General features: G+C 56.2%; 1 protein-coding gene across 3 annotated transcripts in view; it reads right to left on the reverse strand.

The window, feature by feature from the left end:
• The window catches only part of RET (ret proto-oncogene), a 61720-nt gene extending 54660 nt beyond the window's left edge, over positions 1-7060 (reverse strand). For all 3 annotated transcript variants that reach the window (XR_009696014.1, XR_009696013.1, XM_061161362.1), the window contains exon 1: positions 6842-7060. Coding sequence is in view for 1 of the 3 variants with exons in the window: in XM_061161362.1 (XP_061017345.1) it covers positions 6842-6911 (70 nt within the window). In the remaining 2 variants the exon portion in view is untranslated. The remainder of the gene's footprint in view (positions 1-6841) is intronic.
• Positions 7061-24184: the final 17124 nt, after the last annotated feature.

Raw genomic sequence — 24184 nt, forward strand, 5'->3', positions numbered from 1 at the left:
GGGAGCAGGAGACAAATGAACAGTGTTGAGACGTTGAGACTGGGGGTTCCTGTCACCCCCAAGTTCACAGTCTTTCCTGCTCACATAGGTACAGGGGATAGGAGCCTGCAGAAGAAGATTCAAGAGGGTCCCAGGGGAGACTTCTCAAGGCTCTGTGGAGTCACATGTGTGATCTCCTGTAAAGATCCCCTGCAGGTGCCAATCTGATGAGGAGGCTCAACCCAGTGACAAAGCATGTGCTCACAGCACAGAGTACACAGTCACCTTGCACCCATGTCATGGCCAAGAGGTGGCGGAATGGAGCCCTGATTCCATCCTTTCTCCTTCCCAGAAAGAAAAAAACGAGACAGCAGCAGATGCGCCATGGGCAATGCTGGAAGGGCAGGATAGGGGAGGAGGGAAGGAGAAAGCACACTCAGAACCAGCCCCCCAGCTTCTGGGTCTTTCCCTGTTTCACCATATCTGTGTCTTTGACTGTTTCAGGGGCAAAAAAACTTGAGAAAGAAACTCCATAAACTCCTTCCCTCCTCTCAGACTCCCACCACCATGCTGTGCACCCCAGATCGCCCCCCACCCCCACACCTGTCTCACTCTCAGGTTCTGGCACACAGAACATATATCTTCCCAAGCATTTTCCAGGCTGTTAGTTAAAGCTTAGGAACTTATAGTTTTTCTTTTCCTTTTTTTGTTAATTAAAGCATAGGAACTTGTATGGTTTCTTTCCCCCTTTTGCTAAGACTAAGAACCACTGGAGTTTTCTGGCAATCCCATAGGCAGGAATGGGGGACTAGAACCAGTTCTGATGTCCATCGTCTCACCAGGGAGGTTCTGATTGTTTCAGAAGCAGAATCGTTTATTCAATCACAGGGCAGTCAGAGCTGGTACTCAGGGCACAGCTTGGAGCTCTGCCTCCCTCTCCCGGCCACCCTGCCCCTTAGATACTTCTCTGGAGCCCAGGGCCCCGTGGAACCCAGACAGTAGCTCCCAGGTCAGAAGAGCGAAGGCTTAAGATGGGGATAAAGTAAAGTCCCAGTACCTGAATCTGGGGGCGGTGGGCTGGGGCCCCCAGGACCTGGGTCTGCAGGGGCAGGGGCGTCTCCCCTGAGTGGGTCCCAGAACTGAGCCCTGCCTGCCACAGAGGCCCCCAGTCCCACTAGGTATCCTTGATGTCAAGGAGAGCCTGCATCGGCCGGACCAACAGGTGGGCACACACCTGTCCAGGTGCACAGGTGACCTTTCTACAGTGGTGCCTTGGCTGCTATACTCTGTGGAGCCGCTCACCAGGCAAAAGCAAACAGAGGTGTTTGCTCAGGGCTGGCCACCTGCTCTCCTTGAGGGCCCAGGTGGTGCCTGAACTGCCTTCCCCAAGCTCCTGCTGGCGTCATCACCCCCACAACCACGCTTTCTAGGGGGCATCAGTTCTACCTCCCTGCTCTCTCTCACCCCACCCTGCCTTGCCCAGGTCTTGCAGTGGACAGCTGATACGGCCACTGGCTTTCAGGCTCCAGCCTTAGGGCCAGGTGCCAGGGGCTCCCACAGTTACCCAGCTGTGAGGCCAGAGCTTGACGGAAGCCCAGGTCTCGTCTGGTCCAGAGCTTGGGAAGGCGGATGGTGGGAGGATTGGGAGGTGAAGCCAGGCAGGAAGTGGGCCCCGTCCACAGGGGCTCCCAGGGCTTCAGCCCAAAGAGGACAATACCCTCGGGTCCTCTCAGGTATGGCGGAGCTCTGTCTTGGGAGCCGCAGCCTCCCTTGAGCATGGGAACACGGGGGTCGGGGAGGGGGACGTGGGCTGCCAGTCCGCTGCTCTGGGGTAGGGAGGGAAAGCCGTGTGGGCTCTGGAGGCCTGAGTCTTCATACCCCTTCAGGCCCCTCTGAGACCACCCAGGTCATGGCCCTGGGTGATCTCTCTGAGTCACACCAACCCCCCAGCCTTCCAGGAGCTGAAGCACGCCCATCCATAAAGCATAGCACTCTGCCCTTGAAGACCCAGGGGAAGCAAGTGAGAAGGAAGAAGGGAGGGAGGGAGGGGGATGTCCTCCACCGCCATCACACCCTGTGGCCCAAGCCCAGAAGGGCCCCTTTCCTGCCTGGCAGCCCACCATCCCCGCTTCCACCCGGCCCCACAGCCTGCCTTCTGCCATGCACTTCCATTTGAAATCACACACACACACACACACATTTGAGATAAATGACAGCTTGGCGCTTCCTTTACTGCCCATTTCTCCTATATGGAGACAGCTCTGAGGTCAAAGTCACCTTCTGCATTCTCCCCGGGTGCACCCCTAGTCCTGGAGAAGCTGCCTGGGTGGCAGGTGGTCCCTCGGAGCGTGTATGTGGGCTGCTCACCAGTAGTGTTATTGTTACTATTAAGTCACTCTCTCAGAACAACAATTGCAGAAACCAGGAGGAAGAAGAGAAAGAAATGAAGAGGAGAAGATGAGGGACTGGAGCCTGAACACAACCCCCACAGGAGGAAGTGTCCTCCCCCACATCCACAGGAAGGGGGTGGGTCTCCACAGTGGAGACTAGCCACTTCTTCAGGATAGAAGAAAGCAATACCGTTGTGGGGGGCACTTCTCCAGCTCTGCCTCTTTCCTGGGGAGCCCAGTGGGCACTTTCTTCTCCCAGAATGTCCTGGAGTCCAGGTAAGGAGACACAGTCATACCCATGTGCCCTGAAGCCCAGCCCCTGCCCCCCCCCCCCCAACTCCTCAGCACAGTGGCTTCTGTCAGGTTCTAGGTCCCCAGGCAGAGGCGGGTGCAAGGGTCACACTCTCAGCCTACACCACTAGCACGCCCCCTCCCCTGGGGCCAGTTATGACAGGATCCCACCTGGAGGCAGTTCCTGGACCTGTAGGACTCCCAGACATCAGCTACAGTAGCAGTCCCATCTGAGAATCAGCCAGAGTCCTGGGGGCTCCTGACTCAGGTGTTGGGGAGCATGGCAGCACACTTCTGTCCCAGACCCAGGCCAGGCTGTCCCTCGGGCCCCTGGAGCACCCCACCAGAGGGTGACCAGTGGCTGAGGAGACTCAGGGCCACGCCCACCCCCGGACTCCTCCTGAGCCCTGTTGCAAAGTCCCCACCACCGCTGGGCCAGACCAGGGCCACAGAGTCATGAAGTCCTCTTCACGGGCTCAGGTACACGGGCTGTGGGAGCCTCAGTTTTCTTACCTGTGAAATGGGAATACAAGGCCACATCCCTCAGGGTTTCGGGAGGATACAGTGAGTAGCAGACAGGCGGTGCTGAGCACAGGATCAACATGCCGTGGGCCCCCTGGGGTGGCCGTTGCTGGCATCACCTTATCCAGTTAAGACCAATGGGCAGAGGACACCTCTTTTGGGTCACAGGGAGAGAAGCCCTCAGGCAAGGCAGCAGTTTCCTGCCCCCCCCCCACCCCGCTTCCGCTTGGCACCCCATACTCCAGGTTAACAGATCCCATAATTTTTTATTTGTTTTCTCCTCCCCTGGCTAAAAGGCCATTAGCACCCCATTAGGTAAAAGAATCCCATTTTCTTCACACCACCAAGGAAACAGTGATTTACTTAGCCATCCTTAATGCAATTCTGCAGAATAAAGGCAATTTTGCAATGGTCTCAATAAACTTCCCCATTTGCTCTCTGCTCACAGACCCCACTCTTAGGAGCCTACCAGCTGACCCAGCCCCTTGCTCCCTCAGAAGGCTGGACTCTGCTAGGGCCCAGGACAGTCAGTGTGGGGCGCAGGCAGCTCCCAGAAGCCAGAAGGGCTTAGGGGGACCCAGGTGAGCCTGGTGAAGCACACCACCACTCGTCCCTGGCCAGAGAGGGAAGGAGCAGAAAGAGAAACAAAGAGGTCGGCAGAGCAGTCTTCCTGGCTGAGGGGCTGCGCTGGCACCTGCTGGTCCCAGCAGACGTGGTCCAACTGCAGAGGAGCAGGGCCCGCAGCCTGGAGAGAGGCTGTAAGTCATGGCCAGTACTAGGAGTGAGAGGCCCCAGGGGCGTGCAGGCACAGGGGGCAGGTCTCTCCTTGTGGGCAGAGGTGCTGAGCAAAATGGGACCCCAGAAGCCAGGCCAGGAAGATGGGAGGTGCGAGGCCTCGTGAGGAAGAGCAGGGGGTCAGGGAGAAGGTGCTGGGTGAGCGGTCAGCCTGAGACATTCAGGGAGCGCCCTGGAAGCTGGGAATCAGTCTCTTCATCCATGCCACGGGGACATCTGTACCTGCCCTGGAGCAGTAAAATGCCACACACTCTTCTGAGAACAACTTCTAGATGGGTCCAGGATGCCCCAGGTGGACAGGCTGTGCCCCCTGAGTGTGAGCAGGGAGGAGCAGGTGTCCCTGTGTATACACGCGGGGGTCGCAATGTGTGGGAGTAGCAGGGAGGGGGGCTGGGTTTCCCAGACAAGGGTGTAGTGTGAGGGGCCGAGCATGGGTGTGAGTGTGTCCACAGGCCTCATGATCACATATCCTTGAGAGAGGGCAGTGGTGTCTCGGTGACCACCAAGAGTGAGCGTGAGAGTGTGTGAGCATGGATTCAAGAGTGTGTGTGTGTGCCCATGTGTGCCCTCACACAGATACCAGCGTGTGGGTGAGGAGTACTGCCCTACTCTGGGAGTCTGTGTCTGGGATGGTACCTTCTTCTGAAGGCGTGTGCATTCTTACACAATGAGAGTGTGTACACGTGGAGAGGGGCACACCCTAGGGGTCTGGTGATGTCCTATGACCTTGGTCTGAGCACCCCTGAGCCCTCTAGCCCATCCCTGCCAGCCCTGAGGCAGTGCTTTCCTTCCCCAACACTGGGGTCCAGGCCATTGCCGCTCCATCTGGTTGCCTCCCTACCCCGCCTCTCATCAGTCATCCAGCACAGAAGAGAGCTTCTGGTCTGGGGGAGGTAGGTCTGGGCCAGCAGGGAGGGCTTTCATCCCCTAGAGACCCAGCCCATACCCCAGGTAACAGGCACGGCCACTGAAGGGCTGCATCCACAAGGGGGCGCCCCGAGGCCGGGCTACTCCCAGCCTGGGCGAGTCCCGGAGCAGTGGCCCCCGCTCACTTGCGGCAGTCTGGAGCGCCACACCGAGAGAGCTCCAGAACTGCCACTCTGAGTAGTGTGCCCGCAGGCCTCTCCAAACGCCCAGCTGTCTCCTCCTGAGTACCGCGGGGCCACCTCTCCACTCTCAGTGTCGTCAATCACGGTTTCTTACTCATCCTGTTGGAAGAGTGGGTGGGGCAGGAGACCTGCTTTCCTTGGATTGGAGGGCCTTTCTCCCACCACCCAACTCCTTGAGTCCAGGCTGTGAAAAAGCCACTTGCATTCCTACCAAGTGTCACAGGTCCATGCTGGCGGCCCCGCTCCCAGTCCAGTCCTCCTAGCCTCAGCTGGACACCTTGGCTAAGCACAGCAGAGGCATGGGAAGTCCTCTGCTAGGTTCTGAGGCCGCCCAGTCCACCCTGGCTTCCGCCTCTCACCTGATCACCCGCCCATTACTACAAAGTTGCAACGCAGAGTTACAAGAGATCTTCTGAACGCCTTGTCTGTGTTTACTTCTGCCCTGTTTTCAACCTTCTGTTTCCGCCTCACAGCACCCTGACCCCAGACTCCCAATGCTTCCCCCATTCTTCCCCAGGGCATGGAAAGGATTTCTCCCCTTCCTTTCCTGTCCTGTGATGGGCTGGGGGCCCATCCTAGTTTAAGTATCTGACTCTTGAGCTTAGGATCCAGTCATACAAATGAAACCTTGGGCAGGCCTGTGAACCCACCATCTGTGCAGGACCCAGGGCCAGAAGCAGGGAACCATTCACTGCCTCTTGTATTCCCAAAGGCCGCAGGGAAAGGTGGGGAAGGGTGGCGGGGGCTACTCTCTGAAGGAAATTTAGTACATACATATAAGTATTTAAGAAAAAGAAATCGGGGACAATTTTAGAGAAACTAAAATTCGTGGCCACGGGGCGGGCGGGCGGGCGGGGGGGGGGGCGGTAAGGAGCAGATTCCACAGCCTTGGGGTTCATTCATCTGTCGAGAGTTTTGGAGGTGGGGGCAGTGACCAGCCTTTGCAAAGCCACTTCGAATCCTCCCAGCACCGATGCTGACGACACACAGCCCTACTCCACTCCAGGATGGTAAAAGCGCTTGGTGCATGTTGGCCCCGAACCGTCAAATGGTGCCAAAGGCCGCGCCTTCAGGTACCCCTGCGGAGCAGCAACAGGGGACTCTAAAGACGCGGGTGGGACTGGAGCCAGGGCCGGCGGCGCTGGGCCAGCCCGAGCGGGCCCTCGAGGGCAGCCTCCCTAGAAACCACAGCCTTGGGGGATTTTTAAGAAGTAGGGTGTCAAAAACTCACAAGGAAAAGCAACCGTTTTAAAAAGAGCAGATCTCCTCCGGTCTCACCCCAGAGAGGATATCAGAGCCGGAGGAGAAACGCACCGACGTGGAGTGTGACAAGGAAACCGAGACGGAGCAATCGTTTACAGAAACACAACTCCTCCTGCCCCAGTGGCAGGCTTTTTAGGGCTACCTTACCCGTCCTCCCCCACCCGCACCGAAACGCCAACAAGATCCGCTCGGTTCGCCCCGAGACGCCGCTGTGGCGCGAGGCGCAACCAGGCAGGCAAGCGTGGCTGCGACTCGGGGCCCTGGGCACAGGCGCCCGGCCCGTGTCCCGCTCCGGCCCGAGACCCGCCCAGCCTGGGGCCCGAGGCGCGCTGCCCGGCACACCACCCCACTCCCAGTGGAGCCCAAGCGGCCAGTAACTGCGTGGCCCGCTGCCCGCCGCGAACAGAAAGGCGTTTCCGAACGCGTCCACGCCACCGCGCGGCTCCAACTTCGCCCCGGCCGCCGCGGGCACCAGTCCCAGAGAGAACTCACCTTCGCCGAGCAGGGGCAGTAGCAGAAGCAGCAACCGCAACCCCACGGCGCTGGCCGTCGCCTTCGCCATCGCCGATGCACGCTGCGGCTGCGGCGAGAGGGACGCCTCCTTGGGCTGGGGGGCTCGGCAGCGGGGTGCGGCGCTCAGCCGGGCCGCCCCATGCCCGTCCTGGAGCGGAGGACGCAGCGAACACTGCGGGCACCGAGCGTCGGGGCGCGGGCTCCAGGGCAGTCTCCGCAGCTGTGCGCGGGGCTCCGAGCACGCGACTGAGGCGGGGAGGGCGCCGGCTGCGCCCGGGGCGAGAGCAGGGGCGGGGCGGGGCGGTGAGGGCGGCGGGGGGGGCGGGGCCAGGGTGCGGGAGTGAGGGCGGGGCGCGGGGTACCTCCCCAGGCGAGCCCTGGTGCGGTTACCCCGGGGCGAGGGTATGGAGACCAGAGCCGGACGCGGGGTGCAGGCCGGGCGAGGCACGAGTAGGGGCGAGGTGCGGGACCCGGCTACCGGCCTGGCAGCCGCGGCCCCAAGCCGCGCACCTCCGCACGCACAGTCACTCTTCCTCAGCCTGTGCGCCCTCTCGCTGTCTCTGCGCTTCGACCTTCCCTGCCGCCCAGAGAGGGCAGGGAAACCAGGCGGGGATGCGGGGTCTGGGCGGACTGGCTGGGGGTGAGCCGGAACGGACCTGCAGACCAGGCAGGCGCCCCGCCTCCAGGCTCCGGGCGCGGCGCGCATCCTCCGCCATTTCGCGGAGGGGGAGGTGCGGTGGGAGCGCGGCCTCCCTGGCGGCCGGAGGCGGGAGGAGGGGAAGAGCCCCCGCGAGGGACCCGGAGCCGGCGCGCCTTCTGCGCACTCCAGGGGTGCGCCTGGCGAGTGGCTTCCGTAGTCCCTCTGGGGGTGTCCTAGCGTCAGTTTGTGAACCCCTCTTTAGGACCGGTCCAGCCAATGAAAACAGGGATCTGACCGGGCACACCTTTCAAAGAGACGGGGAGCCGGCGTTAACGGGATGCTTGGAGGGTAATACCCTTTCCCCCGCGCCACACATTAGAATTCTTAGGATGTGGGGCTGACAGGGTAGCAGAGCAAGTAGCAAGAAGGAACTGGAGCCCAAAAGGATTTAATTTTTGCCCCAAGAAATGATGCCTATAAACACATCTGATACTAAAAAGAGGGAAGACTCTGGGTCCCTAACATGGGAGGTCCTGGGGTGAGGCGGGAGGTGAGTACTAGGCTCCTGCGGGAAAAGTCCGCTGTTCTCCTCCCGCCTCCCAGCTGCCTTTTGAGGTCTGGCCCCCACCGGGGCACAGAGGGATGGGATGCACATGGGAGCTTGGGGTGGGAGGATCCCAGGTCCCTAGGCCTGAGGTGCCCCTATTTCAGGGTCTTTTTTTCCTGCTGTGCACAGAGCCGCGCCCTCCTGCCTGGCTGAGCTCAGAGCTGAGTAGGAGCTGCGCACATCACTGCAGATATGAAGTCAAAGTGAAGTCACTCGCCGTCAGGAGGAGGAGCTGCCAAGACAGGCTGGCTGGGGGCTCTGCCCGCTGAGATGTCCAAGCCAGCCTGTTGGCAGAAGGCCAGGGCACAGTGCTACCAGCTCAGGAGAGCCACCCTGCGGCCACCAGACCTTACGTTGTCCCAGGGCCTCAGGCTCTTGGACGTCTGGGGCTGGAGTTGGCTGTGGGGGACTCCCCTGGGTGTGGGTGGGCCCTACCTCTGGTGCTAATAATAACCACCAAGGCTGAGCTGCTCAGGCCTGTGCACAGCGAAGGGACCTGAGTTAGGAAGGGAGATCCCAAGAGAGACTTCTTTGTTACACACAGACTTCTGTGACAGGAGGATGCAGAATGAAGAGGGGTGGCCTGGTGCATTCTTTCCAACTGGCCCCACCCTTGTGGAACTGCCCCAGCCAAGCCTTGGCTGACACTGGTCAGGCCGGATGTCCAGTCGTGCTCTGGGTGACCACCTCAAGGGCCCGTTGGACACTGTGCTCCTGCCTGATCCCCTCAGGCCCTTCCACTCCTTCTCCACCACCGCCCTTGGGGGTCTTGAGAGGACATCTAACACTATGGTGGGGCTATTGCCTTCTTCTTAGAAAAAAGTCCAGGGAGCCTCCTATGTGTAGTTCTATCCCCATCTGTGTATGTACACATGTATGCATGAGCATATACCTGTGTCATGTACAGGACACGGATGCACACTCGCCCCCATGTGTATGCCCAGAGACCTGACCAGATAATCATCCAGGAGAGGGCAGAGGTGAAGCATTGGGCTTTCTGGCCTTGGGTCCTGCATATCTATGAGACCCCCATGAGACCCAGACAAGGCCCATCTCCACCAGAAGGCCTGACGTCAACTCTTTGCCCCAGTCACCCTTCTATGGGCCACCCCAATGGAGTTGTTTTTCTCCTCTGAATTTCTGGCTCCACCTTGCTCTTTTCCCTTCCTTCCTCTGTTCTTCCTTTTCCTCCCTCGCCTGCTTCCCTCCCCCTTCTCTGGAAGAATCTCTTCTCCATTCCTCCCCACAGCACAAGAACCAGGCTAGCTGCATCACTGGGGCCTCGGGGTCTTCATCATGTACTAGAACATGGAAGTAATAATACAGTAACTACCTGGCAGTGCTGTGAGGCTGAACCCAAATGAAGCTTTGACAGAATCAGCACTGTTTCTGGCTCTCTACAAAATGAGCTTTTTTTTTTTTTTTTTTGGCTCTTCTTCCAGGGATCCTCTAAAGTCCAAGGTGCTGTCTGGATGGTAGGCTGGGGGCAGTGACCTGGTGTGAAGGTTGCAGGTAGGCTCTGGGTTGTATCGCGGCCGTCTCTCTCTGGTCTGTGTGACCTCAGCATGTGTGCAACATCTCTGGGCCTCAGGAAAGCAGAGCTCTCTCCCCTGAGGTGCCTGAGGACAGGTGAATCCGAGGCAATGGGCAGGAGCTGTCCTTGTTATCACTGGTTCCCGTCAGCTGTGGAAGCTGAGCTGAGGCGAGAGTGGTCAGTGGACCTAGCTCAGGTAGCACAGAACACAGGTGACCCCTAAAACGGGCTGTCTGCTGCCCCAGCTCTGGCTTCCCACCTGCACAGGTAACAAGTCACACCTGCATGGGGCTGGCAGCCAATGATACCAGCCTGCAGGAGCCAATGCCTGTCTCCAGCCCTCCCCACAGGACCTACAGCTTTCTCAGTGGAAGGAGAGAGAGCCCTAGAACCCCAGAGTCCTCTTTGCCACCGCAGCACTTATCTGAGCATGTAATTACACATTCGGGAGTGGTAGGTTGATTTATGCTCATACCTCACCCAGGCTTTGGGGGCTTTGCTCACATCAAGTCCCCAGTCCAAGGGTACCACTGGCTGGAGACCGCTGGAACCTAATGGGTTCCAGGCAGTGCCCGCCTCTTGCCTCAAGGACACCAAGGAGAAGGACTGTCCTAGCTTACAAGCAAGCCATAGCAGTAACAGGGAGCTTGAATTGGCCAGTCCAACAGATATGGCCTGAATGCTCTTTAGAAAAAACATCTCCCAGGGCAGTTTCATAATCTGCCTCGTAATGCAGATTTAGACAAGTTTTTACGAATGCACTTTTTAAAATAGGTCTTAATGGATCCTTTGCAGTAGTTACAGCCCATTGTGTAAATGCAAACAGAAGGCTTTTTGAAAACATGTATTATTGATCAGAAAGGCAGCAGCAATTAGAAGCCAGTATGTCATATCATTCAATACACACTTCCTATACAGTCCTGCTTGTGCTCACTCATAACTTTCTGACAAATTATCCTGTCACTGGGAAGCCTTTTCTTTTCCCTTTTGCTTCTAGAAGCAAAGGCGAACCAACCCATCAGTTATTAGCTAGAGGTGAATGAAAAATTAAGCTTACCTTTACCATCACAAAACCTATTTATGAAATCTCCAGTTTCCAGACTGAAATGACAAAACCTTCAGGTAAGATGGATGATGCCTCTCGATTTGTTCTGTGGCCCACAGTGGAAAAACAAAACAAAACTGGTGACAGGTAGCATATGCTACCTGTCATATTCAGGAGGGCAGAATCACAAAGCCAGGGAGGTCTGCCTTGTGGCAGGGTTGCTTAGCCAGGGTCTACAGGGAGGGGCCTTGGATGTCCCTCCCTGGTCATGTAACCTAAAATGATCAACAAGCATGAAGTTGAGCCTTGTTTTTGCTCAAAAATTCACATCCGAGTCTGTATTTCACCTGATCTGCACATGTACCATTTGCTCTTCTTCTTGAAAAGTTCATCTATTTAATAAATACTTGCTGGGCACTATTTTCCTGGCACCCTTTTCAAACTACAGTGAGCTAAGCCAAGACCCTTCCTTTGGGGTGCTTCTCAAGGACAATCGCCAACACATAAGGTACAGACACACAGAGCATTCACAAGTGACCCCAGATGGGGAGGGACATGGGGCAGGGTGTCTGTCAGGGCGGATGTCCCGGGGAGTTGAGTTTGGGCAAAGAAGACAGAGCTCTGGGGATGGTGCTGCCCACAGGGAGTGGGGGAAGTGACAGGGTGGGCCTTGGGGTTTCCTCTGTTGCCCCAGCAGGGATAAGGGGGTCTTTGTCTCCCCATGAAGCACCTCCTTGGCAGCCTCACCTCATCCCTCTAGAAGGTGCAGTTCTGGTCTCTGAGAGGGTTACAGCCTGCAGGATTGGCAGAGTGAATGCTCTGACCCAGGCAATCTTTTGGAGCGGAAAAAGCCTGCTGTGTTCTTGGTGTGCTGACAAATAGGCAGTCCATTGCCTTAATGTCCTGTAATGGCTTCTGAGGCCTCCTTGCCCAGGATGGGGTGGGTGCAGCTCCAGGCACGGTGTGCTGCTTCTACATCCATCTCAGGCCTGCGGGTGCTGAGGCAGTGTGTGTGGGGGGGTGCCGCTGTCCCTGGAAAGGAGGGGGACATAACCTGTGTGGGAGGGCATAACCTGTGTGGCTCCCCCAGCCCCCTGTGCTTACAGACAAGCCCACGAGCAGCAGGGCACCGACTGACCCCCGGTCTCCCCACCCCAATCCAGGAAGTGCTCCTAAAGGCCTTGTTCAGTGATGGCAGCAGCCCCGGGTGGCCGGGGGAGGTGGCTGTCTCGGGTGGATCTAGGGTGCCACCATTGCTTCCTCTCTAACACCTCCCTAAAGGGGGCTATCTGAACCTAGGTGCATGGTTGGGGGGTAGCTCCCAGCTCTGCTGTAGACACCTTTCCCAGCCCAGGTGGGCACCCCTCAGCACCCCTGTTTGCTGAGAAGCTGGCCAGCCTGGCCTTCATCCCCAGTGCTGTCCACAAAATGTTCTGTGATGGTGGTAACTTCCCCCTCTGTTCCATCCAATGTGAGGGCCACTAGCCAAGTGTGGCTGTGGAGCACTTGAGATATGGATGGTGCGACTCAGGAACTGAATTTATAATAATGTAAAATTAAGTAGTCATACATGGCTATGTACTTATTGGGCATTGATGCTCTAAGAAACACCTTCCCAGCTTCTCCCTGGGGCTCCTGGGGGGCTGGGCAGGCTCCTAGCCCAAACCTCCCCCGCGGTGGGGAGAGCAGAGAAACCAGAGCCTGCTGAGTCCCAGTGGGCTGTCTGATCCAGCAGCTTCCACTCTGTTTCCTGGTGGATTGAAGGTGCCCGAGCCCCCGCCCCCACCCCCAACAGCAGCAGTCTTGCTGGGGTTCCCCCTGGGCATACTCGCTCTCGTCCTGGGGAATCTTCTGTTCCCCTGCAGACCCAGCACCAAGCCTGACCACGTCTCCTGAAACCCCTGCCTCCTGTAGCCAGAGTGGGCGTTGGAGGGCCCTGTTCTCAGGGGCCTCTTTGGAAAGGGGCTGATGAGCTCATGCATGTTAATATGTTGTGATGAAGGGCTGTCAGGGGACTCTGTGCAGCAGCCTGAGACCCAAGGGCTTGCTTGCTGGGGCTGGGAGCTCAGCATCTAGCCCCTCTCCAGGGCCCACCTCCCTCTGCTCCCGAGCCACCCTGCCTCCAATGGTCTCAGACTCCCCACGTGTTCTGTGGCCACTGACCTCCACTGGCTGTTCCTTCTGTCTTCCTGCCTGCTTCTGGCCCCCTCTGTTGTTCAACTCTTAATTGTCACTCAGAAGTCTGGGCTCCAAGATACCCCTCTCCCTAGCCGATACTCAGATGCTCCATCTAAACAGTTTGAAGGGAACCCAGTATGCTTCCTGGGTTTCCCTGGTGGCTCAGTGGTAAAGAATCCGCCTGCGTTGCAGCAGTCACAGGAGACGTGGGTTTGATCCCTGGGTTGGGAAGATCTTTGGAGGAGGATATGGCAACCCACCCCAGTAACCTTGCCTGGAGAATATCACAGACAGAGCAGACTGGCGGGCTACAATCCATGGGGTCGCAGAGAGTTGTACCCGACTGAAGCCACTGAGCACACACGCGTGCACGCAGTGTGCTTCCTGTTTTTTTTTTTGTTTTTGTTGTTGTTTTTTGGCCATGCCCTGCAGCATGTGCGAGCTTAGTTCCCCAACTAGGGATCAAACCCATGTCCCCTGCATCGGGAGCATGGAGTCTTAACCACTGCACAGCCAGGGAAGTCCTGCTTCCTGGTTTAACTGTGCTGGATTTATCTCCCGGCCCTCTCCGTGGGGACATGGTGAGGACTCAGGGTGCTAGTCAGATGACCTGCTGTGAGGAATGGCCCTGGAAGCTAAGAAGACAGCCTGGGCAGAGGCACAAGGTGCATTCAGGAGGCAGGAGGTAGGGCAGGGCCATCTGCTGTGACAGCATCAGTCCTTACCGGTGCACACTCACACCCCTCTGCCCCCAGCTCCCTCTGGGCTGCCTCCTTGGTGTGAACAGAAGCCTGTTGAGTCTGTAAACATCAGTGGAAGGGGTGACAGGAGCAGGGCTGGAGCCGGAAGACAATTCACAGGGAGGGAACAAGAGGCCCCAAATAAATCATTCGGGGCCTGACATTTGGAGCGTTTGAGTTTGAGACCAAACACAGATGCCCTTTAGATAAATACATTCTTGAGACGTGTTCCACAGGAGAAGTTTATGACTTGAATAGGTTTTTAGTGTCAGACAAGCATCAGAAAGTGTTTTGTTGAGAGACCTTCTCTTAAAAGCTCAGAATCCTTCTCCTCCCTCTGGCGCTTTAAACAGAAGGATACAGGGATCCTCAGCAAGGGGAGCTTCTCTTTCTCCAGGTTCCCTGGGGATTGGCCCTGGGCTGGGATTGCTCAACGGAGGAATGTTCTGGAAGGTTCTGAAGACCTCGGTGCTCCAGGCCAGCAGGCTTGGGGGTGAGGGTCTCTCAGGAAGCTGGTTTAGAAGCTTAGAAGCACCCTCCTCACTCAGAGCAGCTCTCCCACTCCCCACCCCCAATTCCTCTCTCCACAGAGGTCCACAGGAATGAGAAGGGCTCTGTGTGGAGATCGTGGGTCCCCCTCAAGCCTCCAGAGGTTGGCAATTTTCTGTGGGTTGGAAGCTTGACAAAGTTCCCCCACGCTGAAGCCCAGGAGTACGAAGGAGCTGAGCTCACTGCAGGCCCTACGCCAGAGAAAGGAGACATGAGGAGAAGGTCAGATGCAATCATGTCTGGAAGCTTCTCCCTTCTGGCTTAGAGACAGGCCCCTACCTGCCCATCCCGGGCTCTGTCCCAGGACCTCCAGGGAGCCCTGCGGCTGCTGTCTGCCCAGCTCCAGCCCGGACACCAAGTAGCCTCTGGTGGGGCTGCTTCTACTACCCCGTGTGTGCTGCTCCCAAGAGCAGGGGCTGCATTGTGAGGGGTGGATGCAGTTGCAGCCTCTGCGAATTGTAACCTGTCCTTGAATGAGGCTACCATGGAAGAACGCACCACGGATTGTCTGTGCTGTGACTCGGCCACACGGGGAGGCCCCCTGGCTGAGCCAGGCAGAGCTCGGGCTTGTCTTCCCACCACACGTGGGTGTGGGTGGGCTGGGGGCACACAGGAAGGCCTAGGACCTGGCTCACGGAAACCACATGGATGGAACTGAAAGGAAGCCCATGTGAACTTGGTGGGCACAGCAGTCCACCTGCTAGTACAGCTGTGAGATGAACACTCGGGTGGTGGGGGATGGGAGAGAAGGGACCACCGTGTCTGTGTGTTCTCCACACAGGACATCTCCCGGGGGCAGGAGAAAGGTTCTAATCAATCAATACACCAAGACTCAACACTGATTTCAGGGAGGGCCTCTCGTTTCCCTTAGGTGACTTCTGAGGACACCCGGAACCACACTTTCAACCACTCCTGTAACTGAGAAACTGAACTTCAGCTTTTCCACGTCTGTGGATAATTCTGCCCTCCCACTCCGCCCCTCCATCTCCCGCCCCCTAGCAATGGCCCTCAGAGGCCTGTCTCAGACCCTCTCTTTGCCTCAGACCCCTGGGGTCTCATGGAAAGCTGATTCAGAAGCTTAGAAGCATCCTGCTCACTCACAGCAACTCTCCTTCCCCTCCCCAACCCCCAACCCCTCCTACCCACAGGAACCTGATGGCTGGTCTACAAGATGTATTTATCTAAATGACCAGATCACTCCCCGTCCTAGTCATTTCATCCACGGCTGTGTCAGGCAATGAATGAACAGGGAGACTGATGCAGAGAGGCCGGGACTGAGCAGGGACCTGGGTGCCTGCTCTCCTCCCTCACCCCCGCCCCGGGGCCCCGAGCTTACCTCCTTCGCTCCTGGGACTTGCCCAGACCCTCATCAGGAGTCCACCTCAGGGATGGAAGAGAAGAGTTTGGATGAAGCACCTACGATCTTCTAAAGCTTCGCTCCTGCCTCATAATTGTTTCCTTACAGGATCCAGACGCTTGGATACGGCTGATTCTCTAACACCATTCACAACCTTTTTTTGTTTTCTTCACGGTTGTCTTGGAAGCAGCTGCCCACAAATGCAAGCAGCCTTCGTCTTTGGGGGCTCCTGCGACCTTGCCTGTGGTGGGGGGCAGGAGGGAGTGACCTCTGTTTTATTTCCCAGGGGGATACCCGGGCTGCAGAGGGGCTTTGCCTGGTTACCCATTTGTCTCTGTAATTTATCAGCAATCTCAAAATCCTAAAGGTTGAATTATGCATGTCTGACCCCTGGAAGAACAGCTGAGTGAGGTTTCCCTGGGAGGCAAAGCTTTGAGGCCCGAATCATCTCTCCTAGAAGAGGAGGCCGGCCTTGAGTGAGCACAGTGGGAATGGCTCATGGCTGTGGAGAACCTACATGGGGGCAGCCCTGGACTGGAGCTTCTAACTCATTCAGGGTCACAACACCCGCCTGGGTGGGAGCAGTGCCCCATTTTCCAGGCAGATTGCTGAGGTGCAAACCCAGCTGTTCCTTCTCTGGGCTTCTTGCCCTCACTTCACTATGTTCCTGGTTTCCAAATTCTAGTGCGAGGCTGGTCAAACACACTGTGAGCCTGCCCCCCAGGTTCTAACTCTGGGTGTGGGGGTAGGGTGACAGGCTGTCCTCGGGACTAGATCCCTGGGGCTGCTGATGCCACTGGTACCCGGCCCACTGGGTGGGGATCAGCTGGGAGAGACACAGGTGAGGATCTCAAAATGGAAGGTGCCTGCTTCACTCTGCTGCTCGCACGCCCTGTTCCCAGCGAGCCTCCCCTCCTCTGTGTCTCCTCCCTTTCTGCAGCCTCTATCTGCCCCTGGCTGATGCCCATGGCCCTGGCTTTGCTGGGAGCCCACCCAGAACTCACCTTCTCCGCTCCTCTTCAGGGACCCACCTGTGTTTGCAGACAGCTGTCTCCTCCTAACACCCGTTTTTTCAGCTGGGTCCCTCATGGGAGACTCAGACCCGACTGAGTCCACTGGGCGATCCAGCACACTCACTGTGCAGGTAAAGGGTGGTCATCTCTTTGTTTGGGCTGGATTCTACTGCTATCCAACTCTTGCATGGGGTGGAGCTTCAGACAGTCTCCAACAAACATGATTCTCTCATCTGCAAAGCAAGTAGGCTGTCACCATCACCCAGAACATGCCTGCTCCATTCCTCTGCAGGGACCCACCTGTATTTGCAGACAGCTTTCTTCCCCTAACACCCTTGTCTTCAACTGGGTCCTCAGAGCAAGACGGTTATTGCCATCATCCTGATGACCACGTGCTTGGCTCTCGGGGACCTGGTCTCTGCCAAGCCATGGTCCCTTAACAGAGGCTAATTCAGGTCCTGTGCATGGCCAAGGGGGACTGAGGAAAAAGAGGAAAGAGAGGAGGCCAGGGGATTTTGCACCCTTAGTCAGAGGCTCACAGGCCCCTCCAGACAGGGCACATACATGGCAGTGGTGGTGCCGGCAGCAGTGACTCTGGCTGGCCTGTGCATTGTTATTTCCAAAGACCGAGTCTTTGAAGCAAAGGAATTTTCATTCCTTTTACATTAATGAAAAAACTTGCAACCAGAGGAAGCACCCCACTAAATGACTGATACTCCAGAAGATACGCACTGCTCAGAAATGTCTCCTAGTCAATGAAGAAGAGATAATAGTCAGTGGAATAAAAATTAATCTGGCTGCTATAGGAATTAATATAAAAACATCAGATGCAGGACTTATAAGGGATGCCACCTCCATCTAACCCTCCCTGGGTTAAATACCCCAGGGACGATGATTTACATCCTGTGCTGCAGGGCTCTGCCGGCATAATCGATAGGGGTGAGAAATGGGGCCACCCGGCCATGCTTGCCTGCAGGGCTGGGGAGGGGAACTGAGGGGGCACAGGGCAGCCCTGCAGGCTGCTGGGAGCAACAACCCATCTGAGCTGTCTGTCCTTTCTTCCCCTTCCTCTGCCTCACTGGTGAGCTCCAGGCCCGTGGCCCACGTGTTTCTGGAAGCCTGGACCATGGTCCCACTGGTCCTCACCCCTATGCCCAGCTCCTCCAGGCCTACAGGAGGCGGCCTAGGGAGAGGAGGGCAGGGCAGGCTGAGCCAGGTGCAGCCAAGACCAGAGCAGTGGGACCCGCACCCCAACCCTGGAAGCCTGGGCAAACCTCCTGACAGTAAGCAATCACACAGCCATCTTTGCTCTGCAAGAATTACCGTCCCCAAGTCTTGGTTTAGGGTGAAACTTGCCTAAGCAACTATTTATTCCCACTGTCCCAGACTTAGGATCTGCTGTTGGATCTAAGCCCTTGTTGGGCATTCCTGGGGTGCTTCCCTGAGGGAGCTCCAGGCTGGGGCTCGTGCCCGGAAACAGATGGGCCTCACCGCAGCTGCAGGGCTGGCTTTCCTGCTGTGCTGGGTGAGATGTGCGTCATCCCCACTCCTCCACGGTGAGGGCTATACCTGCTCAGTTTTGCCCCAGTGTGCACCAGCCACGCTTGGCGGGCCTGGGCAGTGGGTTGGACCAGCCGGTGTCAGGGCCAGCCAGGCTGCCCCTGGGGGTGGAGCGGGGGGCAGAGGAATATCCTGTCATCTGGCCCTTGATGTCGAGGCCCAGGGAGAGGTGAAAGCAAAGAAGACAAAGTGTTTACTTACTCCTCAGCCCCTCCCTGCCAAGCCTCCCATGGTCCCTCAGCCACACTCTCTACTCTGGAGTTGCAGCAGCTGTTGGGGGAAGGGGCACCAGCCTCTCATCATGCACTGCCCAGCCCTCTGCTCTAGCATTAAGCCTAGTCATTGCCCTTCAGGAGTGTCATCTTCTACTCTGACCATCCAGCCCTCAGGGGAAATTCCTGTAGGGCTAGCAGTGAGGAAAGTCTGCGGGAAAGAGAAACTAGGGTTCCTTGTTCTTGATCCCACAAGAACCTGGCCCTTCCCCGGGAGGCCTACTGGTGTCTCCTTGGCACATCCACCCTGAGCAGCCTGGCTGAGTGCCCCGGTGTCCGCCACACTTCTGTTCACACCCACACTGAGCGGGCCCAGCACAGGCCTCCATGCCTCATGTGACCTAAAGCCAGGGACAAGTGACCCTGAGCAATCTCAGGGACAGAAAGGCCCAAAGGGACCACTCGGTCTAAGCCTCATCACAGAAAGACTGAGGTTCCACTGAGACTGGCCAAGGCCACAGGGTAAAGCTGGCCTCCTGGCCCGAGGGCAGTGCCCTCTGCCCTCTGCCTGCCAAATCACCCTGATGCTGGTCTAGGCTACTGTGCAGTCATCCTCAACCCTACTAAAGGGAGAAACATAAACTCAAGTACTATTTTCATTGCATCAGGAGTTGAATGGTGTCCCCCCAGATCCATGTATTAGAGTCCTGACTCTCTGTTAACTCAGAATGTGATCTGATTCAGAAACAGGGTCTTTACAGATGTAATCAGGTTAAAATGAGGTCACTGGGGTGGGCCCCAATCCAATATCACTGGTGTCCTTATAAAAAGAAGGAATTTGGACAGAGTCAGGCCCAGAGGGAAGGTGAGGTGAAGAGACATAAGCTGAGGAGAGAGCCCATCAAAAGATCCTCCCATCACAGCCCTCAAAGGGACCAGCCCTGATATCAGACTTCCGGCCTCCAGAACTGTGAGATGATAACAAGCCACGCAGTCACCGGAAACTGATGCAGACTGGAAAGAAGGTCCTGGTGATGAACTTAGAGCACTATTAATTTTATTTTTTTTTTGGGGGGGGGGGTGCTGTTGGTGTTTCAGATTTTGCTGTTGTTTAGTCACTAGTCTGACCCTTTGTGACCCCATGGACGGTAGCCTGCAAGCTGTTCTGTCCATGGGATTTTCCAGGCAATCATACTGGAGTGGGTTGCCATTTCCTTCTCCAGTTCCAATTATTTGTATGCTTTTAGTTTTTATTATGAATTCACAAATTGGGGTGTATTTATCAATGGTCAGAGACTCAGGAGAGGATGCTGATGGGGAAGTCTGCTCAGTGCATTCTAGGGGCTGAGGCCCTCCTGGGATGTGGGTTCCCAGGTTGCTGGGATAGAGGGCAAGAATTGCTGGATATGTGGGTGGGCCACTGAAGTGTGAAATGGATGAGGACACTGTAGCCCACATTTCCCGCTGTCTCAGTGATGTTTTCTGTCCCCACTGATGGCAGTGACCTTGATCAGGAACCCCACGGTGACCCATACACGGCACCTCCATCCAGCCAAAGAGATGGAAGCAATGGGCTGCTGAGTGCTTGCTTGTCCCTTCACATAATAGCAGGTCAGTGTTGTTCTAGTGAAAAGGACTTCGTGGGCATTACTGCTGTAGGCGTAATCACACAATATGAACTCTAAACAAAATCCAGACCCCCACTTGGTGAAACTTGTTCCAGGGGGTTTCAGTGTGTTGTTTGACACCCTGTTGACTCGCCCTGATTAGTGCATTTTTGCTCTCACAGCAGCTCTGTCACTGCTGGGTTTCAGTGGAGGCTTAAAAAAAGCAATTTCTCTGCAGGCCACAGCTCTGAGATCACAGGAGGGATTCACAGACCTCACAACCTTTGGGAAAATGACCAAATATCTTATTCTGAAAACTAATACCAAACATTTTGCTACCAAGAAGACATTTCCCATTAAACAGAAACCCCCAGGGACTTCCCTGGTTGTCCAGTGGTTACAAATTCACCTTCCAATGTAAGGAGTGTGGGTTCACTCCCTGGTCTGGGAGTTAAGATTCCCACATGCCTTGAAGCAAAATAAGTAAATAAAACAGAAGCAATGTTGTAAATATGAACTTTCCTGGTGGCTCCAGACAGTAAAGGACTTGCCTGCGATGCAGGAGACCTGGGTTTGATCCCTGGGTTGGGAAGATCCCCTGGAGAAGGAAACGGCAACCCACCCCAGTATTCTTGCCTGGAGAACTCCATGGATAGAGGAGCCTGGCAGGCTACACCATGGGGTCGCAAAGAGTCGGACACAACTGAGTGATTAACACTTCCACTTTCAATGTTGTAACAAATTCAATAAAGACTTTTTAAATGGTCCACATCAAAAAATCTTTAAAAAATATAAATATAAACCACTTCCAGGAATGAGACACTTCCCCTCCCACAGATGGCAGACCCTCTGGTGTAGCTCTCACTGACCCAAATGTACTAGAGCTCCCCCAGGACAAGGAACTCTGTGTCCACCCATATTCTCAGTCGGTCATCCACAGAGCGGGTGCTGCGTCCCTGGGTCAGAGAAATTCAGGGAAGTCCAAGAGATCATCAAGGGCAGCATTCTCACCGTCTATTACTCAATAACAAACCATCCCCAAACTGTCTTAAAACAACACCGTTATTTCTTTTGCTCACGAGTCTATAACATGGGCAGTCCTCAGTAGGCATACCTTGTCTCTGCTGCACTCCGCTTAGCTTAGGGTGGCTCACAGCAGGACTGGAACCACATGACTTGTGTCATGTAGAATCACATGGACTTCCTCCCATGACTGTGTGTGGTGCTGGTTGCTAGCCCAGACCCTCTGCCTTCACTGGAACTGTCCACCAGGGCACAGACATACAGCCCTGTAGGAGCTGGGCTTCCTTACAATACGGCGGTCAAAGTCGTATCACCTTCTGTAGCCTCGTCTCCAAAGTCCCCCTGCATCCCTCCGTCACATTCTATTCATCATAGCAGTCATGAAGTCCAGCCCAATTTCTAGGCGAGGGGAAACAGAATCCATCTCTGGATGGGGGTGGTGGTGGCAGGATTCTGGAAGAGCCGGCAGGACAGAAATATTGCTGTGGTCATTTGCAGCCTGCGGCATCCTGGTCCAGAGGTCACACTGGGGAGTCTGGGTCAAGGGGGCAGGTTCCCAACGTGGTTCACCATCAGGAGTTAGGGACAGAGTCCAAAAATGCCTCCCTACTGCTCCTGAAGTGAGTCTGAGCTAACACTGAGCAGGCCACACCTGTGTCCCCTTTGGCCCCGTGGGCCCATCGGCACAAAGACCAGCAATAATCCTCTCTCAAGACTCCTCAGCTTCAGCTGTCTGTAATGCCAGGACTCTCTGATCTATGGAATGAGTCATCAGTGGCATCTCCTTCAGCAAATGACCCATTCAAAGGGAAGATTTGTCATGCCTAGGGCGTTTTATGAATGTTGTTGCTTTGTCTGGCAAGCTGTGATTCCATTAGGAACAACAGCCAGCATGAGGTGATGCTGCCAGGGCAGATGCTTGGATCGAGGGCACATGGGGGGGACCGGTGACCCGTGCCGTGGCTGCCTCCTCCCACCTACCTGAGGGGGACCCCGAGTGCTCAGCTCCTCCCAGCCAAATTGTAGGGTGGAGGTTGCAGGCTCAAGCTTGCACGCTACATTTGTGACACCTGTGTGAGACAAAACAACCCTGAGCTGGGCTCCCCTGGACCCCAACACAAGGCAGGAGCTGGCCAGGCTGCAAAGACAGCTGTCTGCACCCAGGACCCAGGCCCAGGCCCTGGTCTTCCACTGCCTGGTATGGGTGAGTGTGCACCACCACCTGAGGCCTGTGCACCTGTTCACAGGTGACACTCACCTGGCAGCGACAGGCAGCAAAGGGCTCAGCTTCAGGAGTACTGGATTCCGGGGGCACACCCTCTCCTCCTTCCCTTGCTTTCCCCATGAGGCCTAGCACAGTGCTGGGCACACACAGGGTCCCGTGGCCTCCTGCTCATTCTCAGAACAGGTCAAGGAAGACAAGGACCTCAGGCCCTCTGAGACGGGGCGGAGTGGGCTGTAGCTGTGATGCTGGGCAGGGCTGCTATGAGGACCCCAGAGGGCTGGGGTGGGTGTGTTCCTACCCCTGGTTGGAGATCACTCCGAATGTCCATATTCTGGATCGAACTACTGGATCTGAGACTCAGAAGGGACTGCAGCCATCTCCAAGGTCAATGGAAGAAAAGGGAGCACTTGAGTCCTCGGAAAGTGAGGGTCCTGGGCTCCTTGGAGCCTCTTCCACTCCTGGTCTGACCCCCGCATTTCTCTCCTTGTCACTAATCCCCATGGCCCCTCCCAGAGATTCTGTCCAATTACTGAGCCCTTCCTCAGCTGCAAACCCCCTGTCATCAGTGCAGAAAGGGTTCCAAGTGGTGCCTGCCCCAGGGTGGGGGTGAAACAGAGCAGGGTATGGGCGAGGGCTCTGGGAACTGAGTGTGATAAGGACAATCCACGGACATCTCTCTCTCCCTCTTCCCAACACTGCCCCCCAAGTGTTCCTATTCACCCGGCAAAGCTCGACCTTGGGTGGCCCAGTTTTCTGCCTCCCCCGAGTCCTCGCCTGGCTGGAGGAGGTGAGGGAGGCTGTCTGTGTTCAGGACCCTCTCCCCACAACAGTGGTCTCAGCCACCCTGGTTGCTCGCTCCCTGTCTTCTGTGCCTCCGCAGCCCTCACACCCACCTCCCTGGGCCTCCAGATCTCCTGGAAGGACCTACTCAGCCTTTTCCAGTCCGTCTGCACCACCCACTCAGTCACAGCTCCTGAGCCTTGTGCATTGTCTTGCTGCAGCTTGAACCCAGTTCTCAGGCTTCCTGGATCACTCCCTGTCAGAACATGCTGGAATGCTCCTCATCTTCAAACCCAAACTCCAAGACCTTGTGCCTATCCCTTATTCCTTGGCTCTTTTTCTGGGGGGAGGAGGGGCCTCATTGCTCGCAGGATCTTTGTTCTCCAACCAGGGATCGAACCTGTATCTCCTGCAGTAGAAGCATGGAGTTTGAACCACTGGACTGCCAGGGAATTCCCTCGGCTCTCTTGACAGGTGTGATCTTTGTAACCACCTCCTTTTCTGGCCCCTGTGGTCCCTGCAGCCCCCTGCAACCCCTGTGGACCCTGCCCTGCCCTGACTCTGGCTTTGTCTAAGCCTGAAAGCTGAAGGACCTCCACCCAATGGGCCAGAAGTGACCCTCTGCTGTCCACGTACACTCAGCTCCTGGCAGCACTGGACCGCTCCTCCACCTGCCTGCATGCCCGCACCCCCTCCTCCAGCCCACCCCCAGGCCTCTCCTCACTTGGCTTCCTGGATACACCCCCTCCTCTTCTTCATCGGTGTGCCTTCCTGGTCTGCATTACTAAACACGGATGTGTTCACAAAAGATCCCCAACCTGGGCCGTCAGTTCAGCCCACACTGACTCCTCAGTGACTGCATCCAGACCCAGCTTGAAACCCAGCCCACCCCACCCCCAGCACTCTCCTCCATCCCCCATCTATTCCCAGCCTCTCCTCCCCACTGAAGTCCACTCACTCAGCTGCCTGCCTCCATGGACTCTCTGCATGGCCCCCAGAGGGCATCTCAGGTTTAATGCCTCAAAAGTAAACTTTTTTTTGTGGCTATGTCATGTGGTTTGCAGGACCTTAGTTCCCCAAACTGGGATTGAACCAGTGACCTCAGCATTGGTGTCTTAACCACTAGACTACCAGGGAATTCCCAAAAACAAACTCTTAACTTCCACTTTTCCCATCCCCAAATCTTGCTTGTCCTTCACTTATTCCCATCTTAGTAAAAGGGTTCATATTCACTCAGTTTCTCAGGACAAAG

Source organism: Dama dama, chromosome 15 (assembly GCF_033118175.1).
Source record: "Dama dama isolate Ldn47 chromosome 15, ASM3311817v1, whole genome shotgun sequence".
NCBI classification, from domain to species: domain Eukaryota; kingdom Metazoa; phylum Chordata; class Mammalia; order Artiodactyla; family Cervidae; genus Dama; species Dama dama.